General features: G+C 53.0%; 2 protein-coding genes across 9 annotated transcripts in view; one reads left to right on the plus strand and one right to left on the minus strand.

Moving 5' to 3' along the window:
* Positions 1-15875, plus strand: part of ERI3 (ERI1 exoribonuclease family member 3) — a 131217-nt gene extending 115342 nt beyond the window's left edge. For both annotated transcript variants that reach the window (XM_061451424.1, XM_061451425.1), the window contains exon 8: positions 14295-15875. In XM_061451424.1, coding sequence (XP_061307408.1) covers positions 14295-14377 — 83 coding nt within the window. In that variant the 3' untranslated portion in view covers positions 14378-15875. The remainder of the gene's footprint in view (positions 1-14294) is intronic.
* A 2176-nt stretch (positions 15876-18051) lies between these two features.
* Positions 18052-27810, minus strand: part of DMAP1 (DNA methyltransferase 1 associated protein 1) — a 36818-nt gene continuing 27059 nt past the window's right edge. For all 7 annotated transcript variants that reach the window (XM_061451433.1, XM_061451432.1, XM_061451437.1 and 4 more), the window contains 2 exons: positions 22814-22886; positions 18052-21570 (listed from right to left, as the gene is read on the minus strand). In XM_061451433.1, coding sequence (XP_061307417.1) covers positions 21224-21570; positions 22814-22886 — 420 coding nt within the window. In that variant the 3' untranslated portion in view covers positions 18052-21223. The remainder of the gene's footprint in view (positions 21571-22813; positions 22887-27810) is intronic.

A 27810-nucleotide genomic window follows, 5' to 3' on the forward strand; every position in this document is an offset into this window, starting at 1 on the left:
TGTCTTTTTTAAGGAGTGGGTTATAGCCACTAATGTACTGAATGCTATTGCACTGGCTGCAGTTAGTGTTCCACGGCTAAATTACTATAATTAATGTTCCACTAGAACTGTTTGTAACAGGCGGCTGCAAGAGCCCCAGGTCTGGGCTTTCACAGCCACTGAATTATCTTCTCCTCCCCAGAGAAAGAGCATCTCACAAGGGGAGGGACAAGGTCAGCACCGGGACAGGCAGGCGTGAGCCAAGCCGGGCTCCAGCACAGGGCTAGGAGGCCATTCGCGTGGCATGGGCACAGTGTGCATCCCCATCTCAGCTTCTCTGCCCCATGGGAGTGAGGCTGGGTGTGCAGTGAGCTGTGGCAAAGCTCCAGGCTGGGATGTGCCGTGGCGCATCCACAACATCACCCACCGGCCCCAGCGCTTCACTTGTCACCCACTGCAAGTTGTGTTACCAAGATGAAACACGGCGTCTAGGGAAAAGAGATGGAAATCTCGCAAAGAGTGGGTGGTGTTGATGTTTCTCCTGTGCCCAGCGCAGCAGCTCTGCATGGCCCAACAGGTTAGAGCCTGCACACGCAGCAAGTCCATACCCAAAACCATCCCTGCCCTCCCCGCTCCCCAGTGGCCTCCCAGCAAGGCCAGAGGTGCAGGCAAAACCCCTTTGCTCTGCAGGCAGGGATGTGCACACACACCCCTTGTTTCGCTAAATGCACTCGTTCGATACCTGCAACAAACAGATTAGCCGGGGCTTTATCAGGGACAAGAGAAGGGAGAGCAATGTGATAATGGTTTTCAGCAAATCCTCGGGCTGTCACAGATTAGAGCGGCTGTGGCAGGAGCATTATCAGCCCTTTCCTCCTCTCCCCATCGCCTCCCCCTTTGTCTCCTCTTGCCATCGGATTTCTCCAGCCAATCTATCCCGCCGAGAGCAGGGCAGATACAAGAAGAAGTCGGTTTCCATCTGATCCACGATTGGTTTTTCCTGGCAGCCGATCTGTGTCGCGGCATCGATCCGTGGGCCCCCCCCAGCGCTCTTCACCTTGTGCGTATGGAGAGGAAGGTGGCAGAGGGAAGGGGGACTGGGGGGGACACACTTTAAACTTGCTGTGTGCCATTGATCCACAGGCAGGAGCGTGGCCAGGCCGGCCCCACCGGGCAGGAGGGGCACGAGCTGCCTGCCCTCATCAGTGGAGTTTAAATGGCTGTGACCTTCTTATTAAAGGAGGGAAATGGCTTTGGAGGGGCCGGCGAGAGGAGGGGGCTGAGCCCCAATCCCCAGGGAGTGTTGCCAGGAGCTTTCCGGCCCTCACTGTCCCACCAAGGGGCAGCTCAGTGATCCTGGCACCAGGGCACTGGGAGCTCTCCTCTCTCGGAGGGGACACCCACTGCACCCACATCCCACCTCTGCTTCCCGACTGCCTGTGCCACACCACAGTGCATCTGGGCATGAGCGGGGCCCCGTGTCCTGGCTCTGCAGCCTGCCAGAGCCTGGGTGAGATGCTGCGTGGTGGAAGCTATTGGATTAACCCTGATGGGTGGGCAGCATTCCCACAAAACCTGAAGCTGCCGTTTGGTGGTTAAGCCTGAGGGCCTGCTGCAGGCAGCAAGCCACACAAGGCACAGATTTCTTGAGACACGTAGAGATGCTCCGAGGTCTTTGCCCATGGGCAGGGCAGTGATGCTGTACCAGGCAAGGCCCTGCATCCTTGGGGTCAAGCTGTGACTGCCTGTGTGACCCCTGTATCCCTCTGCCAGGGTAGAGCTGTGGTAGCTCTGCCTCATCTCGCCCAAGGGACAGTGTGTTGGTGGGTAGGAGGGAAGACGGGGTTATAACAAGTAATGGCCCCGAGTGTGGAAACAGTGTTAATAAAGTGTATTTCACTTTTAATTTTGGCATATAATGTAATGATCTTTTTTAAGGCCCTATCATATTATCTGCATGACTAGAATATTGAGTCTTCATCATCTCCAGATAAATTTATGACCAGGATGATGCTTGGAATTTATTATCAGTCAATAGAGCTCAATACTGTAACAAGGCGTGTAATAAGATATACATATTTAATGATCCGGAGTAAAACAGCCCCACTAATGGGCAGGATGAGAGGGAGGCTGGAGCGTTAATTTCCATCCCCTGCCCCTTTCCATGGGAGCCTGCATCGCTCAGACGGGACACAGCCCTAGGGTCCCGCGTGGTGCCTGGAACCTGGGCTGGGAGCCGGGACCATGGGCTCTGGGGCCACTGTGGCTGTGAGCACGTGCTTGCAGCATGTACGTGTTGGTGGGAGGGCACGTGTACCGGCAACGAGCAGGTCTGCCTCACACACAGCACACAGGTCTCGCTGAGGTGGCTTTGCAAGGTCTGGCTGACATCCCCGGCTGCACCACAGGATCACGGAATAGCTTGGGTTGGAAGGGACCTTCATCGGTCATCTAGCCCAGCCCTCCGTTTTCATAGAGTCACAGCATCAGTTCGGTTGGAAAAGACCTTTAAGATTATTGGGTCCAACCTTCACCCAGGACTGCCAAGCCCACCACTAAACCATGTCACTGAGGGCCCTATCTACATGGGTTTGCGGCACTTCCAGGGGTGATGATTCCACCATTTCCCCTGTTCCAATATCTGACCATCAGTGAAGAAGTTTTCCCTAATATCCAGCCTAAACCTCCCCTGGCACAGCTTGAGGACCCATGCGGCTCCCTCAGCCTGGCACTCTGGGTGAGCGCTGCACAAAGCTCCAGCAGCCACTGAGATGCCAGCCAAAGCTGCGCAGTACTTTTCATGTTTCAGAGGCAAGCCTGGAACCCTGCCTCTGGGATGGTGCAGGGTTCTGACTGTTTTGATAGGCTGAGAAAGTTGGGGCTGTTCAGCCTGGAGAAGAGAAGGCTGTGTGGAGACCTCATAGCAGCCTTCCAGTATCTGAAGGGGGGCTATAGGGATGCTGGGGAGGGACTCTTCATTAGGGACTGTAGTGATAGGACAAGGGGCAACGGGTTAAAACTTAAACAGGGGAAGTTTAGATTGGACGTAAGGAAGAAGTTCTTTACTGTTAGGGTGGTGAGGCACTGGAATGGGTTGCCCAGGGAGGTTGTGAATGCTCCATCCCTGGCGATGTTCAAGGCCAGGTTGGACAGAGCCTTGGGCGACATGGTTTAGGATGAGGTGTCCCTGCCCATGGCAGGGGGTTGGAACTGGATGATCTTAAGGTCCTTTCTAACCCAAACCATTCTGTGATTCTATGACTTCACACAAGGAATTGAGCCATGGAGCCGGGGTGGATGGACAGACCCTGTTCCCACTGTGTGTGGATGCTTCTGGCCCAGCAGTGCCCTTGGTGGGGACACAGTCCCACGCAATCTGTGCTAGCAGTGCCATCGGGGCAGGGTCCCTCATGCTCCTGCATCCCAGGCAGGAGCAAGGCAGCCCTGGGGTGGTCGCATGGTGGGGAGCGGGGCAGGTCTGCATGCCGAAGCGCTCTGCAGACAGAGTCATGTTGAATGGGGCCCAAGGTTATATTTTGAGTTGCTGGTGCTGATTTTTCCAGCCCTTTGGGATGTTATTAAATTAGTTTCCTAGGACTTTTAATAAGCACTTTTGATACCTTTGAAGCGTGCAGCTTTGTGGGAAGATTACAGTCCCGCATCCATCTCGCTGGGAGAGAAACAATGGCAGCAGGGCTGGTGTTTGATCTCTCCTCCAGAAGGAGAGAGAGGGTTTGTGTGAGACAAAGAGGTGAGCTGCTGATTTGGAGCTAATGTTTAAAAATAGGTAGGTCTCCCTCCAAGATAGAGAGACCTGCCCTTCTCTGTGTAATCACCTGCCTCTGCCTCGCTGGACCTGCAGAAACCCAGCTCCCTTTATTTGAAGGCATCGAGTGCAGCGCTGCAGTTTGATTCTGGGTCCTTTTAAAGCAATAACTAGGCCATCTGACCAAGCTTTAAAGAGCAGGAGAACTTTCCATTAGGACTCGCCACACACTCTCAGCGGCACTGGAATTGCATCCTTGCCTTTTATTTCCTTTCTCTGACATCTCGTGTCACTCACAGGCAGGAGAAACTCGGCTTTATCAACTCTGTCATTTCTCCCTTGAAATTTCTCCTTAATTAGGTTCCCAGTCCCAGTGGTGGGACTGGGTGTCAGGAGCTGGATGTGGAGCAGAGCCAATGGCTGGTTGATAGTGAGAGATGTGTGGGGCTCTAAATGCCCTGCAAAGCTCCAGAGCAGTTTGGTCTCCTGCTGCCCTAAATAAACCCTCCATCACAGCAGGGCCTGGCAGCGTGCAGAGGGGATATGGGAGGCAGGGACACCCGCACTGGTGCAGTATCTCCTGCATGTGTCCCCACAGCTCCCACACAGCAGAACCAGAGCCATGCCAAGCATCTGTGTGCCCAGCCCCAGTGCTGGCTCTGGCAGGGACCATGTGGCGAGATCCTGCATCATAAGCACCCCGCTCCGGCCAAGTATGCATTCACCGTGGGGAGAAAAGTCATCAGGGGAGCTGAATTCCCTTTATCTGTGGATAACTACTGCTGCCTTTAACGGCCTGGAATAAAATAGCCATAAATATCATGATCATAAGTGCTTAGATATGGCAACTTTACACTGAACAGAGGTTTTAACCTTCCCTGTGGAGGAGATCCAGCTCTACATCATGTTTCAATCCAGCTGCACGGCCGAAGAAAAGCTCTAGGTGAGCTGCTCTGAGCAGCCACATCAGCCACCCAGTTTTGGGGTAGGACCTCCCTCCTGCTGTCAGGGCCTGGCTGCTGCTGCTGTGTGTCCTGTGCCCCACCACTCTGGCAGGGCTGCCTGCTCCCACCAGCATCCCCCGGAATCCTCAGGGACCAGCTCCAGTGGCAGATATGGTCCCAGCTGTGCCAGCAGGGCAAAGGCAGAGCCATGGTGGTGATGGGCTGTGAGCAGCTTCCCTGCTCCTCTCCATCCCTTGGACTTCTCTCTTGCTCTGGTGCTGATGGGATTGAGCATGTTGGCAGTGCTGCTGCTTACTCACCTCCGTTGCCCACAGCTGCCTGCAGCCCTACAGTCAGGCCAGGCTAGGAGATGCTGCTCCACCTGCTGAGCCACCCATGGGGCTCCCAGCCACCCTCCGCACTTTGCTCAGCATCTCTGGCTGTGTTCAGGCAGTACCTGTGGGTAGGGACCCTCCATCCATGTTGCAGAAGGGGACAAGCCTGGCCATCCCTGCTTCCAGCACAGCCAGGAGGAGGGATGCTGAGAGCGTCTCTGCCTTGTCCCATTCCCAGGTCCAGCTGGGTCTCCCCAGGCAGCCCAGCCCCGACAGGAAGGCATCCTGCATCCACCGTGCTGTCCTCCTCTAAGGGAGCACCAGTGGTGGAGCCTGTGGTTTACTGGACTCCTGCAGGGATTCGCCTGCAGCATCAGTAAACTTCCATTGCCATTCCCACCTGCAGGGTCCTGAAGCACCAGCTTCTGTGGGACCTTGTCACTGTCACCTTGTCCCTAGGCAGGGCCAGGGGTGCTGTACCAGCCCCGGAGCAAGGGGTCAGTTTGCATCCCACTTCACCTCACCAGTGCCCTGCCATGACTTTCTCTTGCACAGCGACTTTCGGGAGAGCTGTAAAACACCGGGGCGAGTTAAATAATACACGACAGTGTACGGTATAAATTACAGGAAGGCAGCAGCGGAGCGACAGTGTATGCTGAATAAATTAAAGGCTGCGTGACTTACAGGCGAGATTGATCTCCTGCCGAGCATTTTGTTTAGTGACGTGCTTGTCATAAGGGAGACCTAATTATGGGCACGGAGGCACGTGGCTCTGACGCTGGGGAGCACAGTGCAGACTGGGCTCCGAATGTCAGCGGGGTCCTCATGCTCCCAGGGTTTGCTCTTTCCAAGACCAAGGACCTTGTGCCATGGACCCTGTTAGTGTTCAAGGCCGTCCAGTTTTGTTGCAGGCAGGGTGAAGGACTGTGCTGCCACAGGGAGATGCTGGGGTCTGAAAATCCCCATCAGGCAGACTCACAGGGTTGGAGGCACCCTAACCCAAGCTTATTCCCGATGGAGCATCCTTTTTGCTCCTGTGGCTGGTCAGTGGCAGTGCTGCTGTCCTCAAGCTCTAGCACCACTCATAAAGTAACGCAGGAACCCCGCTGGCATGGAGGGACCCCAGTGCTAACTGAGCAGCAGAGGTCAGAGCCATGGGACCAATTTGGGGTTGAATAGCAGAAAAAGGTAAATCCTTGCTGGAAGTTAGATAGGCATCTTGTAACAGCAGGATACTGCCATGACCCACCAAGGGAGTGGAGAGTCTTCTTGAGGGCAGTGTTTGGGCTGGATAATTTTGGGCAAAATGTGCTTTAGCTGCAGGGATACAGGGGTTGAGTGAGAGGCTGGGGTGCAGCAGGGTGCCTGGCTGCTGACTTCACCCACCAAACTCAAGGCCAAGTTGGAGGCTTATCTTGCCGGTCTCTTCCTATAGGCAGCAGAGTAGTGATGGCTTCCATGCAGCATCACCTTGGCCAGAAGCAATGCCAAGCACTCAGTGTGCACCCTGCGAGGCCATGGCAAAGGCTGCAGCATGGGAGACCTCCCTGGGCTGCAGCAAGGGTGCTGGAAGCTGGAGGCCATGCTTGGGAAAGGGCTGGCCGGCGGGATGCACTCCCCTCCGGCTCGGCGGCTGTCTGTCACTCGGCGGGATTATGAGTAGTGAGCGTAATGCGTCGGCGTATGAATAGGGTTGTCTGGCTGATGGTGATGTATCGTTTTTCATTACTGCCTCTCAAGCCCTCCCTGCTCCACGTGTGGAAATTCTATTTATTCCCTAATTTGTAAAAATTCCCTCCTTATCTGATACCAATCAGGGAGGGGTAATTGGCTCTCCAGGGCTAGCGGCTGGGGTCCTGATGAAGAGATATGTGTGTCTGCTCTGGCTGTCCAGGCACCCTGCCCTGCTGCACCAGTGACACGGGCCACAATTAATAATGATTTGCAAATGGCAGACAAGCAATAACGCAGAAAGATGTCCAGCCAGCCTCCTGCCCGCCCCTTAATTTCCTTCTGTAATATAAATGGCACGGGAATGAAAATCCAGAGCTATAAATTCTGAAATTAGTTATTCACCATAATAAATGGTTCCCTTTTTGGTGCGTGGTCCCGCTCATCCTCCTCTTCCACCCCCCCTTCCATTCCCTCCCAGCCCCCTCGCCTGCTACCTACTTCATTTGAGTCCTAATATGCAAATTCTGTAATTTAACGGGATGGTGAAGTTGATTTTCATGTTAACTTAATTACTTTGATTTATGAAGGGCTGGGATGCAGACACGGCTCCATCCTTACCCACCTCCCACCCTCGCCCCTCCACAGTCCCACTGACCCGCCGCCTCTCTTCTCTTGTCTTGCCTTCTCTCAGTCCTCCCTTGCTCTCCTTCTCCAAGTTTAGTGTTTTATTAGCTGCCTTTAAGTGGACATAAGTCCTCGCGACAATCGCATGATGCGGAGGACAAATTCCCCGTCCTGCCTTGTTTAATCGTGCCTGGATAATGGATGTATAATTGACTCATTTGAATGCTTTTGCCTACAGGAGTGCAGAGCATTAAATGTTTGATTGCCTTAATTTCCAAACAGATCATTATCCCCTCCTTACCCGCTCTTAATAAACACTTTATGAGGATTTTTTTTGTAAAGGAAAAAAAATTTCCACTCCTCGTACTTCTCTGAAGTGATAAACTCTAATTAAGTCTAATATTTAAAAATATGGTAATGGTGACTTGTTTGAATAAGTGGCCTGCATTTCCATAATTTCATTATTACGTAAAACACGCTAATTATTTGAAGTGTGCTTATTACTAAAAGAGAAATCTCCTTCTAATAAAGATGAAATTGCCTTTTTCCCCTGTATCACCACGCACGCCGCTCCCCTTCCCTCCCGGCCGGTGAGAGGCTGCAGCCAGGAGCGGGGCGGTGGCAGCACTCGCTTTGTTTGCCCAGGGATGCCGGCTGGGATGTTGGGTGTGTGGGGACAGTCACAGGGATGGAGGACAAACCAAGGGCTCAGCACACCCTGTGCCACCCTCAGCCCAAGCAGTATCAACGACCTTTGAGATTGTGCACTGGTGGGGATGTTGTGAGAGAGCTGCCCGTCCCTTCGCGCTGGGATGCCCCAGATGTTGGGATCCCTGCACATGGCATCGCCTGTGCCAGGCCATGCAGCAGCCTGAGGGCTGGCACATGTCATGTTTCAAGGCTTCTGTGTCCCCATCTACCCAGCTCTATGCCAGTGCGGTGGGGACACGATAGAAAAAGAGGTACCCAGCATGGAGGACAGGAGGAAGCATCCCATCACCCATGGGGTGACAGTGGCCAGCCCAGGCAGGGGGAAGCAAGTGGCAGGGTATACGATGGAACACAAGAACGTGTCCCCTCTCTTGTGTCTGCCTGGCTGCTTCCCAGGGACACCCAGTGGTCTCACCTCCCTGTGGACCTGGAAGCTGCCAGACACAGGCTCTCCCAGCTCCAGCCTCCCTGCTGGGATGAGCCACGTTTGGAGGCCTCACTGACCCCGGTGTGCAGAGGGTGGGACAAGCATCCTGTCCCCAAGGGATAGGGACAGCAACAGGTAGGGACAGGATGAGTATTGATTGTGTCCAAACCCCCTTCAGAGCCTGTGCGGGCGGTCTGTGGCGGGGCAGGCAGGGGAGGCACTGGGATGAAGTCAATATAAAACTAATTTCCTTCTCTTCATGAAGAAATGAGGTGTGTGGCAGTAACGTAATTGCAGATAATGAGGTAAGTTATTCTTAATATTCCACACGTCGCTGTCAGCTCCACCTAATGTACCTGCCGGCTGTGCGGGGCACACGGAGCCCCTCGCCCCACATGCAGCATTATGAGGCCATTTGTTCGGGAGAAGCCTGGCAGGACCATCCCTGGTGTCCCCATGGATACCTTCAGGATGGGAGCTCTTAGCTCTGCCGTGTCCTTGTCACCACTGCAGCTGGGCATCCCGGTGTCCCCACCTTGCCCTGTATGTCATGGCAGGGATGGATGTGGACCAGACGCAGGTCCCTCCCATCTCCAGCATGAACAGAGTGAGTGTCTCTGTGTGCCAGGCAAACGCTGTCGTTCATTGCCCCTGATGGTTGTCCCCTCCTGGGGATGTGACTGCTCGTAGGGAACAGCACAGCCACTGAGGGGACACAGCACCCAGCGCTCCCCTTTGCTATTGCTGGGGATGCTGGCTGAGCTTCATGGGGACCATACCGTTCCTGCTGGTCACAAGGCCACCTACTGTCACCGGGGTCACAGCAGGAGGCGGAGGGCGGCGGTTAGGGTTTCCGCTTTGCAGGGAGCTGTTATACAAAGGCAGCGGTGATATTATTCATTAACAGTAATCTGCCATTAGAACATTGACAAATGGCCCCTCGTCGCCTGAGCGTCAGTTCTTGTACAGCCCATAAAGCATGGGGACAGTTTAAATATGGACCTGCTCAGCTCGGGCCAGGGGTGATCCGTCTTCCCGGCCATAGCACAGGTGCAGAGGGGCTGCCTCCAAATTAGCACATTTCGGGGGCCCTGCGCTCCCCCAGCTCCTTGCACTGTGTCTCAGCCCAGCACACAGTGGTCATGGTGGTGCTCGGTCCTTTGAGCCCCAGTGGCAATGGCATCCACACAGTCCAGTCCCATGGAGAGGCAGGGGAAATGCCAGCAGGAGCCTGGGGTGTGTGCGGAGGTGATGCTCTCCTCAGTGGGCATCGCTCCTCCTGGCAGCCCCATTCCTATATCATACCTGGGCTGCAAGCTAAGCGTCCTGCTGATGGAACCCTTGAGCTCACCCTGGGTTTGCAGTGGCCAGAGGGAGGATGTGCACTGGCTGGGATGAGGGGTTTCTGCCTCCGTTCTGGCAGAGGAGTGCGGTGGGAATGTCTGTCCCCCTCCAAGGACAAGGGCAGTCAGTGATGCTGAATGGTGGCAAACTCCAGCCCTAATCAAGAGAGGCTCCTGCACCCCATGTGTGTGCGCATACCACTGTCCTTGGCTGTCACTGCGGCAAGAGCTTGTCAAGACACAGAGGGCCAGGACACGGGTTTCGAGGCCATGCAGTGCTGCAGTGGGTAACAGGGGGGACATGGGGCGATGCTCCGCAGCAGCATGACAAGGCGAGGGGCAGGGAGGCAGGACAGAGCCACCCTCTGTTTGCAGGAGGCAGGATAACCCCAGGCTGACCCCTTTCACACACGCTGCACAACACCCCTAAATCAATTGCATCTTATTATTACAATATCAATATACAATATTCCTACAATAACACCATTGATTTTCTACTCAGAGGCTGCACCTAAGTCTGTTTTAAAGAGGAGGGAGTTAATAGTGCCCTCATTAAAAATCTATAGATTACCCCCCACCCCCAAAAAAGAAAAAGCAGTTTATATTCATTAGGGCTATTGAATATAAAGTAATATGTTTGTGTAGGACATTGGAGTAATGTGATAATCCGTCCGCATATCAGGGAGAAATCCACTTAGCAACCCTGTCAGCTTGACAAGAAAAATGTGCCCATAAAGTCAGGAATACATTGAGGGAGCGAGCGCCAGGAGAGCGGGAGCGCGCGGAGCCTGTGCAGCACCCGCAGAGCTGTGCCAGCCAGTGACATGGGGCCACCTTCACCCTGTCCCCCTGCACAGCCCTGGGGACACGGGCTGGCACCCCAACGGCCCCTGGCAGTGTCTGGGACCCGGGTGTGCTGGGGTAGGGATCAGGAGGTTCTGCACCGTGGGGGCCTCTGTGTGCCCAACAGGGGCACCCTGATGGGACGGGTTTGGTGGGTGCCAGCCTGGGTGCTGGGGACAGCGGGGACACAAGGAGGGCAGGGCTGCCCCTGGCCCTCGGCCTGCATCGGATCCCACCCGTCCCCTGCCCAGTGGTCACCTTTGCAATGGATTAAGCACCGAAAGAGCAGCAGAGCAATCCCGTTCGCGCTCTCTTAGGCTGTCAATTGCCATTTTTGTAATAGAAATTCCTCTCACAAGGTAACAACGGCCAGATTTAGAGGATTTCATATTGCTAATAATTCCCCAAACAGCCATCTGACTGTGTTGTTTTAAAAGCCGCTTAGTTTTTTGCTTTGGAGTTTATGAAAATCTCCCACTCTAATATCCCGAGAGCCAGCCTATAATTGTGTTATTAAATCAATCGCAGCGGATTACATTGTAAAATCAATAGATGGCTGTAATTGCATATTAGAAAGTTGTTCTGCTGTTGTTGATTTTTTTTTTACATGGATAATTATAATAAGCGTGTTTACCTTAGCACTGATTTGGAATGAGTCTCACTAAATGACTTATGACAAGCTTGGCGCTCCCGCTGCCAAAGGGCCATGGCATCATTTGGGATGGTGAGAACATTGCTACCTGTGCAGGTATCACCAACCTGCTGGGGTCCCACCGGCTTCACAGGCCAGCAGCTCAGAGCCCAGGGCAGCTCCCAGCACTGGCATTCGGCGTGAGAGCACATCAGGGCTTTGGGAAGGCAGCTGATGGGGTTCAGGAAGCAGCCAGTGGTCCCAGGGGATCTCCCCACGGACCAGCTTGGGAGTCCCAGGAGGTTCCGTGGGGTCCCCCAGGTCTCTGTGCAGTTCCCCTGGCAATACAGCAATACAGAGCAATAGCCAAGTGCTAGCATCCCACGCTGGCCCTGGGCGATGCTGTGGACAAGAAGGATGCAATGGGTGTCTGGGAGTGGTGAAGGGCAGCAGCCAGGGCTGTGCTTTCCCATACGAGACATGGATTGATGGAGCTCAGAGGCCAGGATTTGCTTTGCTGTTACTTTTCTGGGAGACTAGGCCAGGGCTGGCTGGTGGGGGTGCTTTGGCTGCAGATGGTGGCACTCTCCCTGCCTTGGTTTCTCTGTCTTTCAAGCCACCATTTCCCTGTTAGGTACACCTGGGAGCTGGCTCCTGGGGCAGGTCTGGTGCTGGTTTCCTGGGGCCTCAGCAGGTCCTAAGGATGGTGAGAGGCTCATTTGTGTCAGGGTAAGTGACAGCAGGAGCTGGTTCTGTGGCTTGGGCAGGCACGACACCCAGCATCTCCAGGGCACGTCCAGAGCTATCAGTGCCACCTTGGTTAGCAGAGAGGACAAAGGCGCAGACGGGCTCATCTCTGCCCCTGTGCTAGCCAGTGGGTCTGGGGACACCTCTCCTTAGAATCACAGAGTGGTTTGGGTTGGAAGGGGCCTTAAAGCTCATCCAGTTCCAACCCTCTGCCATGGGCAGGGACACCTTCCACTAGAGCAGCTTGCTCCAAGCCCTGTCCAATCTGGCCTTGAACACTGCCAGGGATGGGGCAGCCACAGCTTCTGTGGGCAACCTCAGCACCCTCACAGTAAAGAATTTCTTCCTAATATTTAATCTAAATCTCCCCTCTTTCAGTTTAAAACCATTCCCCTTGTCCTGTCACTACATGCCCTGGACACTTCTCCTTCATCAGGCTGTCCTCATACCCAGCTCTCTTCCCCTGTTTGTCACAGTGGCGAGGGGAATGGTGCCATAAGAAGGGCCGGAGGAACACTATGGAGGCACATAGCTCCAGTGGGGACGTTACCTCTTCTGCTGCCAGCCATCAGCCAGGAGGGCTCCTCCTTCCCTGAGGAGCTGCACCTCCGACCAGCGCTGAGGGACAAGTGATGGCTTTGCCATCAGGTCACGGGGCGCAGCGGGGCTGGGCGGTGCTGGTGGTGGGGCAGGGAGCAGCAGAGAATCCCCATCCCTGCAGGCAGGCGCCTGGCAGTGGGGCAGCGCTGCCCGTCTGCTTGGGGCCCTCAGTGCGGCACGCGGCACTGTCAGCAGGCAGCCTGCTGTCTCCTAGACAGTGAAATATGGCCACAATTAGCCCGGATACAGTTCAATTATGATAAACAGCGTTTGCACCCTTTAAGCCGTGATTAAAAGGCCTCCTCCCGTTGATAGAGAGACCTAATTTCACATTATTATCGCTGTAGCTTGATTATAAAGCACTCCCTGGATTTACAGTTGGGAGATGGATGTGGAGGCTTCTTTATCATTTACACATCAGTAATGATGCAGCCTTCCCTCCACCACAACATCCATCCAGCGGCGGCAGGGAGAGGGGGGCCCTGCCTGCTCCCCCCCCTTCCCGGGGCACCCTCTCCCCGTGTCAGACGGGCCCCGCTGCCACATGCAAGTGGGCAAAGTCACCCTTACGGTAACAGCTTGATAAATGGGCGGGCGGTAATGAAATGGAGACATCAAGGCGTGGGGCGAGGAAGAAAGAGTGGTAATCGGAGCGAGTGGAGCTGTCCCGAAACGGAGGGGAGCGGGAAGAAGGATCGCCTCTGCGCCGTGTGCTGTCAAGGGAGAAATTACACATTTACTCTTGCTTTTTCTTAAGGAGACGGCCCTCATAGATCAAAACATGGATTTACAAGCCAATTTTCAACATGAAATATAGACACTAGGAATCAATTTAAGCCCGGCTTCTATTTTAGCAAACGGTGCCTGAGTTTAGTCCCAGGTAAATAACACCAGCCAGAGCCTTCCCCCTCCTGGCTGCTGCTACGGCCACCCCTTGCTCTGGTGGTCATGGAACTGCTGGATGGACCCCTGCATCTGCTTCGACCGTGGTCTGACTTAGCATGGGGCTGGTGGGCACGGGGCAGCACCAAAGGCTGGCTCTGGTGGGGACAGGGACAACCCCAAAGTGCAGAGAGAGCCCAGTGCCACGCAGCCCCTGCATGAGGGCCAGGGTAAGGTGCGGACCAGGCTTGGCTGGTGGAGGGCAGCTCCAGCATCACTTGCTGTCCCCATCCCAGTGCAGGGACAGCCCTTTTGCTGGCCATTGCACCTGAGGGACAGGGGTGCTGGAACAGGAGGCTGGCACTAGGCTTGCAGGGAGGCAGACACTGGCCAAGAGATAGAGACTGTGATGGGCTTGTCTTGCAGGAATGCTGCCTTCTGAATCTACTAGCTCCCCATGGGCTGTGGGGCAAGCACCAGCCTGGAGAAGCCAGAGATGTATCCACTTGCAGCCTGGGCAATGCCAAGCCTCCAAGTCTTGGGCATGCATCCATCCCAGTGCAGCATGGGGCAATACTGGGATGCAGGTGACCAATGCTGGGGAGCTGGGGACCCCGCACTCACCCCACAGCACTGCAGAGCACGCGGGACAGAGTGCCTGGACTGGTGTGGACACAGGGGCTGTGCCTGGAGCTGCACGGCCCCAGCATTGGAACTGGGAGCTTGATCCAACAGGTCCTGGTCTGATCGTGGCTTTAACCCAGTACCTCTGTGCTCTCTCTCCGCAGATGACTGTAAGAACATCGCCAACATCATGAAGACACTGGCCCATAGAGGCTTCATCTTCAAGCAGACCTCCAAACCCTTTTGATCCCCAAGGCAAGCCAGGCAAGGGCTGCATGCGCCCGGCGCCGGCGAGGCGGGGAGGACGGGCTCCAGCATTAAAAACAAAACGGCAACCGAGGCCAGAGGAACCGACACAAAAAATCTCAATTTCAGCTGTTAACTCCAGTAGAGGTTGTATATATGGGAAGGCAAATCTGTGTAGACCTGATGTGACTCCCTCTCTGGGCTGCTCCGGACATTATGCCATGCTAGCGGACAGCCGCGTAGGGCGCTTGCACCACATTTTAGACTCGTAGTTCTTTTTCTTTGGCTCCCAATTTCCGTCCCTCCCTCCATATCCCACCCCATCCTCCCTCTCCCGCCCCGTAGCCAGAGCATCCCCCCCCCCTCCATCTCCTCCCTCCCCGGCATGGGCCGTCCCCACCTTCCCTTCTTCTTTCTTTTCTCTGGTTTTATGTTTCCAGGCCTCGATGGCTGCTGCAGCGATGCCTGCGCCCGGGCAGCGCTCACGGAGGCTCAGCAGTGTCGAGACGGCCCCTCGCCCTCCCTGCCAGCCCCCCCGCCTCTCCCCCGAGCGCCTCTCCCCCCTTTTTGAGTCAACACTAACCCCTCTCTGACTCCTGTATGTGACAAACGCGATCCGTCTCTTTATGTTCAAGGTGAAGTGCCTGTATTCTCCGCTGCAGAGCCCCTTGGCAGCCCCACCGTGGGCTGCGGGGCCCCGGAGGGCTCCCTTCAGTGGGGCAGGGGCCCAGCGGGCGGGCGGCAAGAGGGAGGTGACAGCATCCATGCGGAGCCCCGTCCCCGTCCCGCCTGCTGGTGCCTCTTGCAGGGCTGAGTGGGATGCCCGAGCCCTGCCCCGGCCCCGCCGACCGATCCCAGCTCCACCGGGGACGGGCCCGCCACAGCACCGCGTCGGTCGCCGGCGGTGGACGTGCCAGCGAGCGCTGGCCCCCGGCCCACAGGTACCCGAGCAGGGGAGCTGCAAATTGCCCCGTGCCCCCGGTCTCGCTCCCCTCCGACCCCATCCGGCCTCCCTCCGACCCCGAGCTGCGGCTCGGCCCCCCCCCACCCCCGTCCCCGCGGACGCTCAGCAGCAGCTGGCTTGTTGCCTGAGAGTTGCCGAGCACATCCCCTCCGGCTGGGTGGGCTCCCGGCCGGCCAGGGCGGTTGGGGGGCAGCCATGGGGCAGGCTGAGGGCACATGTGTCGTGTCCCGTCCCGTCCCCCCCCAAAAAGTGTCACCTATCACCCAGCCCCAGGGCCCTGCTGAATGGAGCCCTCGTCCGGGTGCTGACCTAGCAGGGAGGCTGCAGCCCCGGGCCCGTGCGTGCATGGCCTGGAGCGAAGCCGGTGACGGCAGCCAGAAGGGCAATACAGGCACTGAACTTGGCGGTACATGACTGCATGGTGTGTGGTGTTCCAGTTAAACCAACCGATAATGCAAACCCAGCATTTTCATTGTCTAGTTATTCCAATCCTTGCTGTAAATGTGCCACATGAATAAAGTTTGGGGGTAAAGGAGCCCGGGCTGTGCCCATCCATGTGCGAGTGTGTACAGGGGGAGCGGATGCAGAGGTGTGTGCTGCCTGGGTGCCCCATGGATGGGGCTGTCCTTTCTGGGATACAGCACCCCAGTATGTCCATGCTCCCTACCAAGACAAGCTTTTTGGCTGTGAATGGGAGGTCTGGGTTCCCTGGTACTGGGAACACTTCCCAGCAGCCTCTCCCACCACCTTATGTTTGCTTGTACCCCAGGACAGCCACCAAGGATGCAACCAGCCTGTCCCAACAAGGCTGCACCAATGGGTGCCACCACCACGGCCCACTGGCATCTGTCACCTCACCTTGCAACCTGGCACGCTGTGCCCACATAGCTGCTATCACAGAGCATCCCTGCTACAGGCAGCATGGCTCTGCCATGCAAGCAGCAGCTCCATGATGCACAGGAGCCATACACGGGCCGTGCAGGAACCACCATCGCATCCACGTGCCCAAGGGACCTGCCTGCTGCTGCGGTGTGACAGGGACTCAGCTGTCCAGCTGGCATGGAAGGGGGAGATCCCAGAGGGAAGGGGCAGCCCCATCCCACTCGCTCCAGCAAAGGTCACAGGGGTTTTAATGGCTCCCTCTGAGCAGCCCCTGATCAGCTTTATTGACCCATTTTCGATGGAGTCGTCTAATTAGTTTTCTATGAAAACTAAGAACTTGGCCTTTGCCCTTTCCTCCTGCAGGCGAGAATGTGACTCAGAGGACGTTGTCAGAGCGGATCGATCACCAGTTACACTTGAAAGGCAGGTGGAGGGGACGTGGGGTGGGCAGCAGTAGTGGGGCTCACAGCAGGGCCATGGTGCCCACAGTGGGCATTGCACAAACCCAGGCTCCCATTGCTGACTTCAGCAACCCTGCAGCCCCTCCAAAGCCCTGCAAACCATGGGGTGCAGGGACCTCACTGCAGACTGAAGCCAGAGGTGTCTGCCTGCCTTGGGCAGGGCAGCAGGAGGAGCTGGGCCTGATGGTGAATGCCAGGGACAACATGGCTGGGGCCTCTGGGACAGGGCTTTGGGATGGTCACCTTCTTGGCACAGGGTCTGGGAGGGAGCAGGAGAAAGGGGCTGAGCTCTGTGGCAACCCAGGGGCCCTGACTGAGCAAGCTAGGATGCAACAAGCCATTAGGAGCATAGCCTCGAGAGAGGGGCAGAGCAGCTCTGCACTACAGCCAGCCATGCAACGGATGCTCAGCATGTGACAGGGCAGAGCCTGGAACTGCTGCTCCACCATCCAGACCTGCAGTAAAGTGGCCCAGGAGCAAAGTAGGAGGCTGACAGAGAACCACAGCCCCTCAAAAAAAACACCTCTTTTCTGGGCAGCACACACCAATACACAGGAGTGAGACTGATGGGCTGTGGCAATCCTTACCCTTCACAGTCAAGGTGTGGGCTGAATCCAGCCATAGGAAAAATGGGACCATTTACACCAAACAGGGAACATTCCCTCAGCCCTAGTACTGCATTGCAGGGAGCCTCTCTGCAAGGCACTGCACAGGCTCTAAAGACCATGCAGTGGTCTGTAAGCACTCCAAGGTGGACTCTGCGTGCAGGGTGCCCCAGGCATGCCAGAGCCACCAGGTACCCCATGTGCTGGGTGCTGTATGGTCACACCATGCCGGAGCCCTGAGGCTGGGGTCCACTTTGCACAACACACCACAGGCAGTGGCAGAGGCCGGTGGCTGCGATCATGTCCCTGCAGATAGCCCCTGTCCCCAAAGGCCAGCAAGCACCCAGGGGCTGGACAAGGCAGCAACGGACATGCTCTCCAAACTGATCAAGCCCAGCGCTCGTCGTGGGAGGCCCCGCTGCCTCCACCACCAGCAGGAAGGCAGCCCCCAGTTCCCGCTGGGCACCGGGCGGACGGCAAACAGAGCATGGAATTTGCACGGCTAAAAGTTAAATACAACACACACACGGATTTTGTCAGAGGCCCTGGCACGGCTGCCTTCGCGGGATCCGATTAACGGGGAAATAAAAGGGCCAGAGAACCCACGCAGCAGTGTGAGCAGATGCCCTATAAAAACCAAATCCGCGGTAATCAAGGGGACCAAAAGGTACATTTAAAAAAACAAAAAACCCACCCTGGAAACAAAGGAGCTGGGCTTTGTGGCTTCCCTGGGAGGGCTGTGGAATTAATGGGGAAGAGCACATGTGTTTGATAATCTTTATATGGCAAAAGACCCATCTTTCAAATATGTCACAAATTCATATTAATCACCTTCCTATTGCCTTCTGTGGCGCAGCTATTCCAGTTGCCTTGGGCAAAATTGGGAACTGTCTGGTTAAAAAAAATGTTTTACATTATAATTTACAAGAGCTTACAAGTCTAGTTTCTTTTAATGGAAAGAACGATTAAAAAAAAAAGGAGAGGTCTATATATACACCCTGGTATATATACACTATATATATTAAAATATATATATAAAAGACAGATATTGTAACTCCATCTGGAAAGAGAGAATGTTTGATCTTAACAATGTAACTTCTAGCTTTCAAACAGGCTCAGAAAACAAGAAGTCAGCAGGAGTTCAGATAAAGGAAGCTTAAAAGTCAAATAATTCTGACTCTGAACCCGAGACTTCTTAGACTCAAGGTCCTTTCCTTTACCCATTAATGGGCTGACTTGTGAGCTCAGGAACAAAGTGCTGCAATGTGAGGATTTCTGAGAGTCACTCATTACAGATCACTGAGTGGAGTCTGAGTTGCGGAAATCAAAGGATCCAATCTGGAGTAACTGGCTGAACTTCTGCTTGGAACTAATTTGTTCTGAGTTCGGCTCACCTTTCACCTCCCAAAGGCCCCGAGTAAAGCCCCTACCAGGGTCAGCAGCAGACGGCACTGGGGGGATCCCAGCTCGGCTTTAATGGTCAGCGACGGGAGCGCAGTGCCTCGGGGAGGGTGGACAGGCAGCCAGGGCAGCCGGGATGCAGTGGACACGGTGAGGTAGACCGGTAACCAGCTTCCCATTGCCCCGCAGGGTCTCACTGCCAGGACCACCCCTAACACCCTTCTGAGATGCCTCCATCCCCACTGCTGGACAAGGGGGATGGAGGCAGCCAGATGTTGCCACAAACAGTATCTCAACACCCCATTGTGCCTTTGCCCATCTGTTCCAATTCCTAGGAAGGAATCCAGGCATGCCAGGCAGGGCTCAGGAGTCAGGACTCCTTAGTCCTATTCCCAGCTTTGCTACTCACTCCCTCCAACATCTGGAGCAAGATACTTCTCTCTAGGGAAGCAAATCTGGCTTCAGGGGAGCAGCTGGTTTGGAGGCTAAACTAATCCATGCTTAATCCAACATGTGGAGTGCCACGGATGGGCAGTGCTAGACAGCACAAAGGGCTTCTCCAACCCAGAGGAATTTGAAGCAGGGAGATTAAATGATTCCCCCAAGTGCCCCCAGCAGCTCAGTGGCAAAGCAACACGCTTGAACTGGGGAGCTCAAGGCTGGCGTGGCAGGGTTAAACCTGGTGAGAGGAAGGGCAAGGTGTCACCTACCTCGTGCAGGGATAACCCCAAACCCAGGACACACACCCACACACCTCACCAGCCAGCACCTACCCCAGCTCTCCTTAAAGCTGACCCCAAGCCATTTATCTTCCGGAGACCAATTTTAGCCATGATGCTGAGTGAGAGGCATGGGAAGGCTCCTGCCGGTTGTGGGCAGGGCAGGGAGCATCGTCAACACATGGCCTCCACTCAAGGTCAGCCCATCCTTGGAAAAGCTGGTTGTGGGTCACAGGCTGCTTGTCTCTCTCACTGCCACATTGGCTGGGTTCAGGGCAAGCACAGTGCCAGGCCCTGCTTGACTCTCCAAACATACCTGAGCCAGGCAGAACATGGTACAGCGGCACCATTCCACTTCTCTCCAAGACACCCCTCCAGCTGGGATGTAATTTTTCCCCCCCTCAAAAGGTAGCATAAAATGGTCACAGTGTGAATGTGCTTGACCTTTTGTCTTGGACTAATCTAATTGTGTCGTCTTTGTGTAATCAGCCGGTAAAGGTCAGTGCTGTATTTAACATGGGGGCCCTTTAGGTACTGAATTTGCCTTGCAGTGAATTAACTTGATTATATTTCTTTCAAATATGTCAGAGACCAGGTCAGTTTAACCCTCTCTGTGCTGCCTGGGCCCACCCCTTTGTTTCCAATTCCAGAAGGTGGCACTGAGAACCAATGTGGTCAAAAACACACGTGGGCTCCCTCCTCCTGCAGCCATGGCCACCACCACCACCTCTTCCAGCTTCCCAGCAAGCAACGTCTCAAGGGAGAGCAAGTGTGTTGTGAATCAGCCCGAAAAGTTTTCAACCCAGGACACTCGGGACCGCAGGGAGGGGTAAGATTTCAGACTGAAAGCAGTAAGGGGGAGAAAAAAAATTCAGAAGACTCCTTTGCAAACATGAACCTGTCTCAGTGGAACGCTTCCTTATGACTCCATATTGTCACAATCAAACAGGACATTACTCAAGTCCAGACTAAGGTGTCACCTCTGCCGATTAGGTGTTCTCAATATCCTGCAATACATTATACAGTTTAGAAAGTAAAGGTCTGTGCCACTACCAGGGGCAGTATATCTGAGGCGTCGGGGATGCCACTGTGTGAAGACGGGCAGCTTTTGTCAGGCAGTTCAGCTCAGCTGTGCCAGGGGACTGCACAGAGGGGAAAGCAACCTCAGCTGATCCCCGGCATACCCTTGGCCCTGAGGCAGTGGTGAGGGGTTGGGCAGCCTGCCCTCATGGAGGCAGGGAGGAGAGGCTGGTAATTCACATCCTGCAGAGGTACATGCACAGGACACTGTCACGGGGCTCGCAGTGGAAGAACCCCTAGGGTCTGGCTTTCCTTTCACAGCACTGGAAGCAGGGTATAAAAACACCCCTTTGCTCTTCAAACACCTCTCTCCTTCCCAAGCCTCCTGCTTCAGGCAGAACTACTGCTTGATGCCAGATACTTGGGCAAGTCATGGCTCATCATTTCAAGACTGCTTTCCCCACTCACTTCCCTCTGAGAAACCCTTATGGAGCTGTGTCTAGAAGGAAAATGCCTCAGGCCTGCAGCTGTAATGGAATCACTGCTGCTGCCCTAGGGCAAGCTCTCGTCACCCAAAGCCTTGCTGCTTTGGTCCACGGTGGCACCCACGTCAAGCCATCTGCCTGCATGCAGGATGTAGAAAGCCCTGCCAACCCCACCTGTAGCACCAAGAACACTGTCCAGCACAGGAGACGAGCCCAGAGAGCAGCACTGGGACTTGGGGTAAACAGGCGTGCTGTGCTCCCTTGGACGCGCATGCCTGGAGGGAGAGCAGGGCAGCATCCCCAGCGCTTGTCAGGGCATCTGCGTCGGAGACCTGAGTGCTCCCTGTTCTGCCCCCACAACCTTCCTTCTCACCGAGTTGGGGGTCAGGGGTGCTCCTACTACATCAATGATCTGGTCCTTGGTATCTCCCTTGACCTCCTCGATGCCGAGCCCCGCCTGGCCATCTGGATGGGCGCCTTCTGCAGTGAGGGGGCCAATACTACCAGCTTTGGCCAGGGCCTCATAGCGGTGCCGTAACATCTGCAGCTCATATTCGCAGTTGGCAAAGGCTTGCTTCAGCTCATACAGCAGCACCAGGTCGCTCCGCAGCTCGTTGAACATCTGCACAATCTCCTCTGTGGGCATCGGGTTGAGATCTAGGGAGAAAAAAAAAGGGTTCTGTTAAACACCCAGACCTGCAAAACCCTACTACAGAATATCCCTAGAAGGGTCCTGACTGCCCATTCACTCCCACATGGATTCTAAGGCACAGCAGGGCTGGAGCACCACGAAGCCCTCAGGATACACGTGTTTTCTAAGGCAGGAGTGGGGAGTCAGGAACCCCTCCTTACCCTCATAGAAAGTGAGCTGTAAGAAGCACTCAGATCCTTCCCCAAGGCTTCCCTAGCAAGCAAAGACGGTAACTCCTTTAGTTTTAAAGCAGAAAGGGAAAACCACCCTGGTTGAGCCACTTTCACCAGCCACAGGAGGCCTTCAGAACTGCAGTGTCTCCGAGACAACATATCAAGCCATAAACCAGTTGGCCCAAAAAATTAACAAGAGTTAACAGAGTCAGTGCTCCGAGCAGGCTCAGGAATCTCTTTTAAATTACCAATAAGGTCATGGTTTGGGTTTTTTTCCTTCTTTTTTTTCCTTTTCTGTGTTTAAAAATCCCCCCCTAGCCACAGTGTGGGGAAAAGGTGTCCAGTCAAGGGGCACTGCATGCTGGGACCTGTGGTACCTGCAAACTGTACCCACTGCATGGAGGGCAGCAGCTAGCCATGGGCTGCACTTCTTTCCCTCTAGCTACGAGTGGGTATTGTACCTGTTAAGTGAACCCTTCTTTCTGCTGCTAAGACACTGGAGTTCAAGAGTGAGGGCTGTGTGTTTACTCGCCCTTCGGCAGAGATGCTCCAGATTTTCACACAGCATGCAACCTATAAAGGGGGGATGAACAGTCCCAGATGCATTTTGGACTTGCCACCGTGAGCAGTAAATTAAGAGGAAACGAAGCTTGAAAGCAAGACAGGGCAGCCCTGAACAATGTGTGTGCCGCGGTCACTAACACACTTAGAAGTACCTCTCCCTGCAAGGCTGAGATTTGCCTTCTAATACTGTGCTGCCTCTCTTGATGGTTAAAAAGGCCCAAACAAGAGAGAAACAAAGGCTCTTTTAAAACATTTTTCTACTGGGAGGAAAAAAAATAAAAAACCCTGTGCATCTTGTTCTGGCTTTTACCCTCTCTTTCCTTTTTTTTTAGACACATAAAATATTTTAAAAACCATTCACATACTGTTATTCAAGAAACTGGCTGTATTACTAGGGGAAAAAATAGCCCATCTCGAGAACAAAGGCTAGCTCTGTGTGTCTCTTTCTCTCTCGCGTGCCCCCTTTACTCACCTACTCCGAGTTCCATCAGCATCTGCTCCAGGGCTTTAATCTTCTTCTGTCCCACCGAGCTTGGCAGTTTCATCTGGAACACAAAGGTAACAGAGCCACACAGCTCAGAGATAGCCCTCACTCACAGCCGTCTAGTTCAAAAGGCAAGAGAGCTTTTCTTTTTATAGTGCAGGGGGAACAAAAAAAGAAAGGGAGAGAAAGGAAAATCAAGTGGTAAGAGAGGGAGACAGGGGCTGAAAGTTTTCAGACTAGGTCCGAGGGCAGGTATTGAAAAGCCCGGTCGTGAGGGCTTTTATTTTCCCTCTCGTGTGTGTGCAAGACACGCTGTTTTACAGTTTCCATGTGTCACTGAATTAACAACAAAAGTTCTTCTTGGCTTCAAACCCTCTCCCGCGGTGCCCAGCCCATCAAAGGGCTCATTTACACAGCGGCTAATGTGCAATGCTGCCCTACTTTATTCGCTTTAGCCGGCCTGATTAGACTCATGCGCTAACAGACTCACTTCTCCTTTTACCTGCTGAGCCCCAGACCTGTGGGATTCATTTACAGAGCAGGCTTTGTAACAAAGGGGAGAGACAGAGAGAGCACAGTTACTTGACTGGCGGAAGTGTGAACACACATTTACATCGGAGCTAAGGGGCTAGGTGAGAGAGGAAGCATCAGATGTGAGCTATGAAAGGGAATCGGAGCTGGCCAGGAGAGGAAGAATGCGTACACTTAGCAGGGTCCTTCCTCTGCATTCATTTGGGCTCTAGCAGGAGTCCTAGCTGCTCAGACCAAGCATTTATTAGATTACAAGCAGCACAAACGCAGCTGGCACAATGTACCGGGGAGAACAGGTTTCCAAGCCCTGTGGGTAGATCCAAGAACGAACGAAAGCACTTTCCTTCCTCAGCAATGCCAGAAGACAGTCCAGGAAAGAAATGATTCTCAACACCACAGTGTCAAACACCTTACTGCACACAGCTGTGGACTGTCCCTTCATATCCAGCCCTGGGAAGGTGAACTTACACCTCCACCCAAGGATCACCACCACCAGCCCAAGCTGCCTGGCAAGTCAGTGAACAGCCAAGAGGTAAGAGCATCCTGCAGCCATCCTGCACGCCACTTACTGAGCAATGGCCCCATTCTTGGCCAAACCAACCACGAGCCTGCAACACTTGGCTGGGAATGACCTGAAGGAGAGCCATTCTTTACTGCACCTTAAAACTGGCCTCAGAGGTGAGCTCTCTGGAGGGTACCATGGTCACCTTAGTTCCCTTAAGCCACAGATTGGAACTCCCAAAAACAGACAGCCCAATGTCAGCCTCCCAAATTAGGCCCATCTTTTCCATGGTGTTCACTGCCCCAACACAAAAACAACAACAGGAGACACCATCTGGAACTTTTTAATCCCTTTGAAGGCAGGAGCATATACCCAAATGGCATAAGCACTAACCTGAACTCAGCTGCGGTTGATGTCCCATAAGTAGCTCCACAACCCCAGGGCAGCACCTGCCGGGAAAATCTGCCTTTTCCACCACATTGTTTCAGCCAAGAAACCAGAGTATGGATGCCACAGAGCAGCCCAGGGGAATGAGCATTTCACAGTACACAATAAGTAACACCTAGTCCTTTTGCTAGATATTAGCACCACAGTTAAGACCCTGCAAAGGATGGAGAGGACTATCAGAGGAGGATTTCTAAGAAATCAACCTGATCCAGAGGATGCAAAAAGGGAAACAGGAAAACCTTCCCTCATGCAAATAGCACAGGTAAGGACTGAAGGATACCTCTGTCCTTTCTTAAAACCCTGAGGGTCTCTAGCTTAGAGCTGGGGTTTCTACATAGCAATGAACTTCATACTTTAGAAACTGAATCTTTACAGTTGACCACAAAAGTATTGTCTTAGCAGAAGAAAGGCTGCCAAAGGTATCAGATATTTGGATTTCAGTCAAGTCTTTCGTACAGAGTGTTAACGTGAGCAGAACCTTACTAAAGTAGGTTTTCTGAGAAGCTCTATGGCACAGGCCCTATAGAGGCTCTGCTGAAAAGCAGCAGGACAAGGTAGAGCCCTAACACAAGGCACTGGGACAGGAAATGGTCCTGGTTACTTCCTGGGTGCCTTGCTGCATCTAGCAGCAGAATGCCAAGGAAGAAAAGGTCAGTCAGCACGGCTTAGCAGGAGACAGAATGGTTAGCCTGGAGCATTAGGAAGACATTCCTTAGAGCAACAAGCCTTGGTCCAAAGAACTGTTCTGCCCCACATGGAATCACACAGAACGTTTAATACAGGCAAGGTACCCAGCTCTGCTGCAGCTAGGTGATGTATGAGCTGACCTAGTCAGATTGTGCTAGCTTTAACTGGCAAAAACATGCTGGATCTCAAGCCAGCTTCAGGAGCTATGTACTAGAAATAGGAAAAGGTCATGTTTGGCTAGGCTAGGTGGACAGACAGGAGCTCTTGTGGTCTCTTTCATCTGTTGGTTAGAGGAAAAGCATAAGCTCAAAGAACTACTGGCAACACAAACGATTAACCTGGCAAAGCCTTCAGCTCTGATGTTGTGTATGTCCTGCTCACTTCCCATAGGAGTTTGGTCAATGAACACCGAGCCAAGGTCTCCACTGACACTGCTGAAGATTAGAAGACGGAATAGGGAGAGGTAGGACAAATTAATTTAACTTCAAAGAAAGGAATACAAGAGATGCTCAGGAGTGGGGCTGTGAGTTTAGTTTTAAAACACATCAATTAAGCTTCCTTTTAATTCAGGCAGGATGATCTGGCCTGCAAACAGGAAGGCTTCATTGGTTTCTCAAAGCAAGAGTATATTTTAATATTACCATCATTAAGAAAATGTTATGATTTATGTGGCTGCTGTCAGACTAATATCTTTAGAATTTAGCTGGCTAAGCCAATTCATCTCTAAGACTGATGAAGGCTGATTGCTCTCTATGCAAAATGTATTAAAACTAAATGAGCAGTCTATTACTCAAATGCTGCTGATAATATGTTAGCCAGGGTCCGTTAGCCAGGCTGCCTTGTTGCAGGAGAGAAGCCTCCACACCCTGTACAGCTCTGCAAAGCTTACTTCTGCAAGCCCTTCTTTGTTTTGGTTTTATAAGTAAATGTCCAGAGATGTACCAGAGTGCTGGAAGTGGTGTATCGCCTGCCCTCTTTCCCAAGGAATGTGGCAATCCACAGGGACCATCGGTCCCAGCCAACAGCATAGAGAACAGCTCTCTGGCTCAGGATGCTTGCCCTGCGGTACATAGTTTCTGCAGGCCATGTCTCTATGTTAATGAAAACACTACTCAAGGCAATCTTGTTGCTTACACCGCAGCACCCAAGATGCTCTTGTGTTGTCATGGATCAAGTCCTCTGCAGGGGCTAAGGAAAATTATGTTCCTGGGAGAACTCCAGTGAGCAACCACAGTTTCCGAGGTGAATGGCATTTGCCCTTTTCTTTCCTTCCTTATACTAGACTATTATTGTTATTTATTATCTTTAAAGTCCCCATATAATAATAATACCTGGGAAACAGATTGCTCCCGTCAGAAAACTGATTAGCCAGGATTTCTGAGGTTACTATATTTTGGATGCTCTTCTCCTTTGACAGCCTCTCCCTACAGCCACTTTGCCACACCAGCCTGCACTTATAATTACACCAACGTCGCTTTTGATTTAAGGACTGTAATCCTTTGTCCTTGCTATAAACAATCTGCATTAAACACATGAACTGTGAGTACCAAGAGAAAAATAAATACAGAGCTACAGAAAATTGTGCGAATCAACACCACAAAGCCCCAGCTACCAAAGCCTGCCTATGGAGAGAGGAGCCTTGCCTGGTCCTGGGATACACAGCTTCTGCTGGCACGCACTTGGCCTGAGGGGGATGGAGTACACCAGCACTGACCCAGCCTGCTATCCTCTGGAGGAGGAGGATATTGCTCAGGAATTGGGTTATGAAGCTTAGAGAGATGAACAGAGCATCCACCACACTGTCACAGCAGAGGCTGAGAGACTGGGAGGTGAACCTGAGCAGTTTGATTTCCATAGAGGGTCTAACTGCAGAGTATCCTTGAGGTTTTGAATGATACAGGATTTTTATTTAATGTTTGAGACATTCCCCTAACAAAACCTTGCTAATTCATGCTAATGACTAGGAGACCTACTGCAAATGAGTTACTAATTGGCAATATTCATTACATGAACAAACATGATAAAAAATAACTGAAGACACAGCCTCCCCAACCAGACTGGGTTAATTTTTGTGTGCCATTCAGTTTTCATGACTTACACTAAGACTTTTAAGCATAGTTGTAAATGTATTTGAGTATACTTTGGAGGAGTAAAGAAGCCTAAGTAATAGCAGAGCTTGCAACACAGTCCCCTGTTGTGTCTTACAGCATCATCACCTGTCAGGTAGAGACTGTCATGGGGATCTGCACTAGGAATGGAAGTGGTCTGCAGGATCTACAGACAGATTCAGCTTGGTCCCATGTGCGATTATATCTATGTGGTCGTCTTGAATGTCCTGCTCTTAATTTACCACTTTCTTCATAAATGCTGTTTCTGGTTTTCATAAATTAAAACCAAAGCAAAACAAAATAAAACCATCCCACTTTTGTGCTGAAAGCTTTTGTGTGGTCTATCACCAAAATACAAGAGGTTTAAAATTAATCAGCAGTTATTTGGATATCTCACACATACCCTCCCGGATGCTGCATTTCATTTTAATTCTATTTTGAGACAATCTTTTCCTTAAACTCAGCCTTCCCCAACCCTAAATAATATGACTGTCCTAAAACAACTAATCCTAAAAACTGCACACATCTGACCTGTGTCTGTACAGCTATAAACTGTGGTTTTATGCACGGGCATTGCTGTTCAGCATTATGATACAGCTCACTGACATTGAAAACCACCTTCCTCGTGAATTTCGGCAGAAAGAAAACTTTCTCATTAGGCACTTTCTTCATGGATATCTTTAGAGTACCGAATTGCTTAGTGGGTTTCC

Source organism: Pezoporus flaviventris, unplaced genomic scaffold, assembly GCF_033815535.1.
Source record: "Pezoporus flaviventris isolate CSIRO_AGI_PZ_B2104156 unplaced genomic scaffold, CSIRO_AGI_Pfla_v1 ptg000013l, whole genome shotgun sequence".
Lineage (NCBI taxonomy): Eukaryota > Metazoa > Chordata > Aves > Psittaciformes > Psittacidae > Pezoporus > Pezoporus flaviventris.